Consider the following 8,784-nt stretch of genomic DNA (forward strand, 5'->3'; position numbering starts at 1 on the left):
CCGGCCTCAAAGTTTGCGGCGGGCGGGCGGGCGCGGAGCCTCCAAGATGCCGTTCCACCCGGTGACCGCGGCGTTGATGTACCGGGGCATCTACACCGTCCCTAACCTGCTGTCGGAGCAGCGCCCGGTGGACATTCCGGAGGACGAGCTGGAGGGTGAGTGCCCCGTCTGGACCCCCGTCCGCCGGCCCTCCTACCTGTGCGCCCAGGTGAAGCGCGTGCTAGGGGCGCAGGGGGCGGGGGGCTCTCCGCAGGTGCCGGCTGCCAGGTGGGCGCCCCAGCGAGCAGCTGCGCGAGGAGGCAGGACTAGCCCACACCCCTGGGTGCTGCTGTGGGGGTAGCCAAAGCGGAGGGGTGGCCCAAACCGTGCCCGCGTGGCCCCCCGCGCTGCGGAAACTTGCTGGGCCCCGCAGCGGGGTCACGGGGCCGCGCAGCCGGCGGTGACGGTGCGGCAACGCAGCGGGCTGGGTAGGGGTCCGAGCTGCGCCCCCCACACCCGCCTCGCCGGAGCACCCGCATCCTGATCCCCTCCGCGGCGCCCGCCCGTGGCTCTGCGCTCACATTGACATTCCGCTCGTGTCGCTTTAAAAATCCAATCTGCTCGGGCAGCGGGAGAAGGGGAGAGGGCGACTGCCCTGCTCTAGCCCGCTGCGGGCCGTACCTATCCCTTCTTGCAGCCGGCTTGAACCCCTTCCCCGCAACCCTGCGGGGACCCCCCAGCCTGGAGCGCCAGGAAGACGGCTCAGGAGGCGGTGGCGACAACAAGTGGCCAGATTGGGCGGCTCGGTCGCGATAGCCAAGCCTGGAAGGGAAAGCAGAGGGGCCAGGACCTAAACCTGTCCCCCACCTCAGTCCCTCTGCCTTTCAACATTCATGGGGGCTGCAGGCTGTTGGCTAGGCGAGAGCAGAGCGGAGGGCAGCGGCTGGGGTCCCCCACAGAGTATGACTGGGGCAGTGAGACCCCTAGGGCCTGCCCAGCTCTTTCCAGGCTGAGCTGGGGGGAAGTGCTCAGGCTTCCCCTCCCCCAGACCTCCTGGGGGCCCATATGGAATGGAGTGGGGGGCTCTGGGCTGATGGGCGTCTTGGTCTCCTGGGATCTGCTTGTCTGCTGTTGGGGGAGGGGTTGAGCTCACCAGAGAATGGGCCCGTCCTCTGGGTACCTTGGGCTCGGGGGCTCTGATATCGGGGTGATGAGGGTAATTGGGGGTGCAGCCAAGAAACCAGCACAGTCGGGGATGATGGTGGGAGTCTGGAGAAGAAGCCATGGAGGGAGGTCCTGCCTCACCCTCAAGTCCAGGTGGGGCAGATTCTGGGGCAGTTGGACAGGGATCTAAAGAGGAGCTGTCACCACACTCACTGCACCGCAGGCCACCAGCCGCCTGCCCCTCGCTGACTGCCCCGGGAACCCACGCATCCTGGGAGAGCCATTGGATCTGGGGTCTGATGCGGGCAGGACAGATGGATGGGGGCTGGTGCCCCTGACCCGATGTCACCATTCGCCCCCAAACCCAAGTCCCACCCTGGAGACTTCTCCAGGACCTGAGAAAAGGAGAGGGTACCATGGGGTAAGAGGACAGGGAAAGGGGGAACAGGCCATCTTTTCCCCACCTTCGTCCCCTCTGCCCTGGTCCCAGACCTCCTGCCAATTTCCAGCTCTAGAGACTCACCCGTCCCTTCCTCTTGGTCACCCGCAGAGGTCAACACGTCCCGACCTCAAGCAGCTTGCGCCTCATTCCCCAGGCTCCCCATACCTCCACCATGACCCTGGCTCCCCAGCTCCAGGCCTTGCTGGGTTCCCTCTCTCCTGATCCCCCAGTCCGGTAGCATACCCTGAGGGAGGGGAGAAGCTGAGAGAGCTGGGATGCAGGGGCCAGTGGGGCACAAGCTGGGCAGCACAGGGGCAAGGAGGCCGCAGGCTCCCCTTGGGCTGTCCAGCGGACATGCTGGCAAGAGCCCAGTGGCGTTAGTCACCAGCACACCAAATGTACTCCCTGCTTCTCTCCTGTCCCTTCTCCTGCGCCCTGGGGAGCAGAGGGGCCCTGGCTCAGGGGGCATCTGAAGGGCAGAGCCCTCCCTGGGGTAGGCAGAGTGGGGATTGGTGCCTGGGTGGCTCCAATCTCTTGGCCTGTAGGCAACTACAAATGAAGGCAAGAAACCCTCCGTGACGAACCCTCTTTCTGGCTGCAGGCCCCACAAAAGCCCTCTGTGGACCACAGGCCCTTTGCAGTGGTGCTGGAATGGCAGGGCTGGGTGTAGAGAGTAGCCTTCCTGGTGCAGATCGCCCCCTGCCCACTCTGCCTCTCTAGTGCCCATTAGTGCTCCTGCCTCAAGGCAGTCTGGGTGGGACCCAGGCTCTTTGCTGGGTGGAAGCCATGGGTGGGAGAGGCACATGTGCCAGACAGAGGCCCCGGGCAGCCTGGGATGATATGCCGCAGACAGTACGTGCCTGCCGCAGAAGTCCAGGGGGCGGTTAGTCTGAGTGGGAGGAGGACTAGGAAGTGGGGTGGGAGTGCAAGGTTGAAGATGAGGGCTTCCCAGAGAGGCTGTGCTGGGTTTGAGTCTCTGCACCCTCGGCTCATGAACTGACCTTGGATAATCACTTGGCTCTTTGAGCCTCAGTTTCCCCATCTGTAAAAGGGGAATGGCACTGCCTTCTCCACAGCTACTGGTGACAGAGGATGCAGTGACGTACAGAGCCTGGCAGTGGGAGTTGGGGAGTCCAGATGTAGGAGCAGGGGAGGCTGAAGAGAGGGCCCTGAAGGGTGAGAGCCTGGAGGGTGTAGGGCCGCGAGGCAGGGATGCAGGGTGTGCCACGGGCTGGGCCAGAAGCACCAGAAGGCTGGACGGACTGGATGGAAAGGGCCTGGAAGGTCTGGCAGAGACACTTGGGACCCAGGGCCCTGGGGAGAGCCATCGATGGCAGTTGGTAGGGTAGGGATGTGGCTGGGCAGAACAGGCCTGAGGCCCACGCAGCCCCTGTGAAGGAGAGGCACTGGCTCTGTACACATCCTCCCACCCCATGGCTGGGAAGCACCCACTCCCCAATAGACACACAGCAGAGTCTCCCAGAGACAATGTGGCTGGACCCAGTGGTATCAGAAGATTAGAGCACCCAAGGGGGGAACAGGGCACCTGTACCCTAGCCCTTCTGGCCAGAGAGAGGAGGAAGGTGACAGGCAGACCACAGCAGAATTCTAGGCTGACGCCTGGCCTGCCCGGTCCGACAGCAGAGCCTGCCTTGAGAGTGGCCAAATGGGGACCTTCAAGGCAGGGGGTGGCCAGGGAGTTCCCTTTCCTACCCCTCTTCCCGGCAACCCCAACAGCCATCCTGAAAACTCAGGGAGGCTGAGTGGCAGGGCATGGGGCCAACGCCGCGGAGAGTGGCAGCCCCTGCAGAGGACCAATGCCACCCCCCTCTAGTGACCTCCAGTCTGTGCTCCCCTCTGGACTGTGACAGTGCTGGCAACCCTTGGGGCTTGCTGGGGACTCAGATTCTGATGCAGCTCTAAAGGTTGGGACAGGGATCGGGGGGAGTGTCAGACTAGAGTCAGTAGGTGGGGGACAGCGTCAGCCTGGAAACCTGGTGGCCCTGCCAGCCCATTCCCGGGCCAGGCATCCCCATGCCAAGATGGAGCACAGCAGGCTTCCCCTGGCCACATGGGAGGGGAAAGCAGGCTTTCGGGGAAATGCACCCAGTGATGTGCTGATGGCATGAGCAATGACAGTGCCAGGGAGTTGTGACATGCAGCCCACTCAGGGAGCCCCCAGCAGCAGTCAGGCCTTGGCAAAAGTGCGGGAGTCTTGTCCCCATTTCACAGATGAGGCACCTGAGGCTCAGAGAGGGGTCTGCCTTGCTCAGGTCACCCGGCTGCTGAGTGCAGAGTCAGACTCGGGGCCTAGGACTCTAGTCCCTGCATTAACACAGGAAAGGCAGCCTGGCGTCCTGAGTTCACCCAGCCCTCCCTCTTCTTCTGGCTCTGCCATCAGGGACGTTCTGATTTACAGTGTCCATCTCGGAGCGGGGCCTGGCCAAACACATGCTTCACTTTCTTGCTTAATCATTTCAGCAGCCCCATTGTACAGGTGAGCAAACACCTGCTCAAGGTCACCTAGCCAGGACGTCAGAGAGCTGGGATTTGAACCTGGGCCTCCCTGGTCAAGAAGTTTGTGCCTCCTTGGGTGGATGGGAGGCAGCTGGGCTGGGGCCGGGATCCCAGCACAGGCAAAGGCTGGGAGCAAGATTTCATGGTGTGAGCCAGGCATCCCAAGCAGAGGTCAAAGGGACACATGAACTGGGAGGCGGCAGACTGCGGTTTCACCTCGTGGCCCTGACAGGGTCGCTTTGCTGAGAAATGGCTGCAGGGCTCGCAGAGCTACCTTAGAGCCTATCGCCTACTGGCCCGCTGGCCCAGTGTAATTCCTCAGGGCCTCTGGCAAAGCGGGTCAGGGGTCTCGTTGAAACAGACCTTCTGGAAGGGGTAGCCCGGACCTCGGTGCACAGCACTGAGAGCTCAGGACTTTGCCACCCCACCCTGCGATCTCCCACATGGGCCTCTTACAGAGGGGGAAAACAAGGAGCCCATTCCCTAAACCAGCCCCTGACCCTGAGGCTTCCCCTCCACCCCCGCCACCTTCAGCTTCATTTCCCTTGTCTGTGGAAAGCCTATAGAGTAGGTGGGTGCGGGGTCCGGACAAGGGGACCCTCCTCTCTCACTTCTTGGCTGCTTGGGGAGTGGGAAGCGAATGCTTCCCTTTCCTGATTGTTCTTGGGCTCTGAGTATATGGCCTCACAGAGAGTGGTCCATGAACTTCTGTTCAGAGAACTTCTCTGTGTGCTCCAGATGGGTGGGTTCCCCATTTGTTCAATGAATCGTTCATTCAGCGTGAGTGACAGGCCTCGTTCCAGGTAACGGAGACATTGCCGTGAACAAGACTGCGCTGCTCCCTGCTCTCACGGCCCTCAGCTCACTGTCCAGTGTGGTCAGTGAAGGGTGTGGGAAGACTAGGATCAGTAGGGGCCCAGAGGAGGGCCAGAGTCAGTCTGAGCAAGGAGGGCACCAGGGAGATGGTGCATCCGCGCTGAAAAACGGGTTTGCTCAGAGCTCGCCATGGTGAGGGGAGAGCATTCCAGGCAAAAGGAGCCACATGTTTCCAAGGCAGAGATGGAGCAATCCTGGTGCCCACTCGGGCAGACAGGCCCCTTCCCCCCAGCATGGCTGGAGGTCAAGACATCTGTGTGTGTGTGTGTGTGTGTGTGTGTGCACGTGTGCATGTGGGGCTCTCTCTACCCAGAGACTCCTAGGTGAGTGCAGTACCCACAGCAGCCTGCATGGCTGCCAGGCCCTGCTCACACATCTCCAGGGATGGGGAGCATACCAGCTCTTCAGTGGCAGGAAAACTAGCTATGAGTTGGCCTGAACTTCCCAGAGTTTAAGGTTCGCAGAAATGCCCAGGGCCTGGCCCAGACCTTCTGGCCCAACTGCTTCCTGGCCTTGAGACCACTGTTAGGAGACTAGATTCCCAGGACCTGCCTGGCTGGGTTGGGGTGGAGGGCAGATATAGTCAGAGGGTCTGGAGCCCAGGTAACCTCAGTGTAGTCTGCTGTTTGTGTGGCCTGCCTGGGAGCTGGTCTGACCAGCAGGCCTTGGGTGTGGACACTAGTGGGTAGAAGCTGATGAGGGCTGGGGGTCTCGGCCCAAGCCACCTCGCTGTGTGGCCTGGAACACACAGCCAACCTCTCTGAGCTACAGCCCATAGTCTGTGGTGGGGCCAACAGGCTAGACTGGGTTCTCCTGGCCCCTGATACTGGGGAATGACCCCATGGTGTAGGGTCTTATGAGCAGTTCCAGGGTTCACAGACCTGTTCAGGCAAAGCTTGGGCCAGCCTGACTGGCAGTGACAGCCCTGACCCCACACTGACTATGGGCTGGCCATCTCCCCTCTCATCTGCTGAAATCCTGCCCAGGGAAGAGCTTAGGGAGAGGCCAGGAGGCTGGCATCTGAGCAAGGAGACCCCCAGGCAGCTGGAGCTAATGGACTGAAATCTCCCTGTTCCCAAAGGAAAATGCTCCTTAGGGCCCTGCTGGGGTCATGAAGATTAAGGGACAGCTGCAGAGACACAGAAATAGAGAAGTAGGAGGTTAGGACCCCTGGAGAGTGCCTGGCTATCTTTGGTAAACCCTTGTTGTCCCCACACTATGCCACCCATTTTATGTGAATAAGACTGAGGCTGACCCAAGGTCATACTGTGAGTTACTTGTTCCCAGCCCAGTGCATCGCTCCCCACCCCTGAGGCACCTAGGTCCTTAGCCTCTGTGCAATGCAGGGTGACCTCACATTTGTTCTGGCCCCCTCCATCCCACCTGTCTTCCCCCCAGGGTATGCCTATCAGATCGTCAGCCCGTTACAGGGAGCAGGAGCCATGGCTGCCTCACGTGGCCAGGGGAGAGAATAGGGTAGTGTGGGTGGGGGGAGAGCCTTCACAGCCACCAGCCTGCCTGTGAGCCCCAGCGCCCTCCGCACATGGTACCCGCCACACGGGGTCATCGTGAGCACACCGGGAGAGGCTGTCAGAGCCTGGCATGCTTAGACCCCGAAAGCGGTCGCTGTCATGTCCTGGGCACACCTTTGCTGCCCGCTCCGCTGGCCCAGAGGTCCCAGGACGCCGCACCAGGAGCATGCTCTTAGGCCACTGGAACATCACGATCACCTCTACCAGATCTGCAGGTTCTGGGTGGAGATTCTCAGGCTGTGGGCTAGGGAACCCTGGGGTCTGGAAAGGGAGGTGAGGTCCCAGTCTGCTCTGCTCCCCCCACAGAGATCCGCGAGGCCTTCAAGGTGTTTGACCGCGACGGCAATGGCTTCATCTCTAAGCAGGAGCTGGGCACGGCCATGCGCTCCCTGGGCTACATGCCCAACGAGGTGGAGCTGGAGGTCATTATCCAGCGACTGGACATGGATGGTGAGCACCATTGCCTGGGCCTTGGGGGTGGGCTGGGGCTGGGCCCTGAGCCAATGAGGTGGGCTTGGGCTTCTCACTCCCCCTACTCTGAAGCCCCCCCCCCCGAAACCCATGGCAGGTTGCAGCCTGGCCTGGCCCCATTATTCAGCCTGGAGAACTGAGTCCAACAGGCTGTGATAGCCCTAGCCACACACGCAGTCAGACTACTCCCTTCACCCCATATTCTGAGAAATTTTAACATACAGAGAAGTAGAAAGAATACAGTACACACTCTAGTCCCCACTACCCCAGATAAAATCATTCGTTTGGTTGTACTTGCCACCGGGCACTTTATTAGGGAAAAATCCACAAGGAGGACGAGTAATACCGTCTCCTGCATGCGCTCCACCTGTGGCGTCCTCCCATCTAGACAGCAGGTGAGAGCCTGTGCAGGCTGCCCCCTCCTGAGCTTCATTTCCTGTCTGTATGGAACATCAGCAGGTGCTAGAAGCCACGTGGGGATTCTGAGCAGAATGGGAGGGTCTCCCCGAGCCAGCCAAGCTCAGCCCACCCGCTGCTCTCCACCTCCATCTTCCCTGACAGGGCTCACGTCAGCCCAGATGCCAGGTGCCCCTGAAACTGACTCAAGGCTCAGAGAGGAGGATGTTCGAGGTCACACGGGAGGCCCAAAGTGGGCTGGCACTCAACCCAGGTCTTTGGGCCCTGGGCTCCCTGCCCAGGCCAGGTTTCGGCCTTACCCGCTGACTGGACTTGTGCCCATTTTAGGTGATGGCCAAGTGGACTTTGAGGAGTTTGTGACCCTCCTGGGACCCAAGCTCTCCACCTCAGGGATCCCAGAGAAGTTCCATGGCACTGACTTTGACACTGTCTTCTGGAAGGTATGCCCTGGCTAGTTGGGAACCATGCTGTGTATGCCCTAGAGAGAGCTGGGGCCAGAGAATGGCTGGGGCCACACTGTAAAGGGGAGACGACCACTTCAGGCTTCTGTCCACTGGCGCCATGGGCTCCTGGGGAGGCTGGAGTTGGTCAAGGACTAGGGAAATGGGGTGAGTGGTTTCCGGCCCTGTAGAATCTGGAGACCTCTCACTGACCCATGTGGCTGCAGGGTACTGGGTGGGGACTGTGGTGGTGGTGGTGGCCAGAGCACCATGTCTCCCACTCCCAAGTGCGACATGCAGAAGCTGACTGTGGATGAGCTGAAGAGGCTGCTCTACGACACCTTCTGTGAGCACCTGTCCATGAAGGACATCGAGAACATCATCATGACCGAGGAAGAGAGCCACCTAGGCACGGCCGAGGAGTGTCCCGTGGACGTGGAGAGTGAGTGACAGGACCCTGGAAGCGCACGGGCAGGCTCGGCTGCATGCAGGGAGACATAGCAGGGGTCTGCAGAGGGGACTGGGGCCTCCTCGCCTGCCCCTGAGGCTTCTGTGGGATGAGCCCATGTGCCCACACGCAGGCAGCTCCTGATTCCATCGCTTTGCTGTCCTCTCTGTCTCTCCCTGCTGCCTGATGCTCCAGGTGGGTGGCCACAGCCTGCTCCAACCAGAGTGCGGCGTGCGTCTCGCGGTGGGTGGCCACAGCCTGCTCCAACCAGCAGATCCGCCAGACGTGTGTGCGCAAGGGTCTGATCGGCGCCTTCGCCATCGCCTTCATCATCAGCGTCATGCTCATTGCGGCCAACCAGGTGCTGCGCAGCGGCATGAAGTAGGCGCATGCGGTGCCCGGGCCGCTCCACACCACGCCACCCGCGGCCCTCTCCTTCGTCTGGCTCCTTGGGCCACCACCTGCGAGTACTCTGGGGCCTGGACGTCAGGCGACCCC

At 61.2% G+C, this 8,784-nt stretch overlaps 1 protein-coding gene across 1 annotated transcript in view; it reads left to right on the top strand.

Moving 5' to 3' along the window:
- Nucleotides 1-46: 46 nt before the first annotated feature.
- The window catches only part of CABP7 (calcium binding protein 7), a 12,887-nt gene continuing 4,149 nt past the window's right edge, over nt 47-8,784 (top strand). Inside the window, exons 1-4 of the mRNA XM_006147907.3 lie at nt 47-155; nt 6,817-6,960; nt 7,726-7,838; nt 8,127-8,280. Of these exons, the coding sequence (XP_006147969.1) occupies nt 47-155; nt 6,817-6,960; nt 7,726-7,838; nt 8,127-8,280 (520 nt within the window). The remainder of the gene's footprint in view (nt 156-6,816; nt 6,961-7,725; nt 7,839-8,126; nt 8,281-8,784) is intronic.

Source organism: Tupaia chinensis, unplaced genomic scaffold (genome assembly GCF_000334495.1).
Source record: "Tupaia chinensis unplaced genomic scaffold, TupChi_1.0 Scaffold000226_1, whole genome shotgun sequence".
NCBI lineage: Eukaryota > Metazoa > Chordata > Mammalia > Scandentia > Tupaiidae > Tupaia > Tupaia belangeri.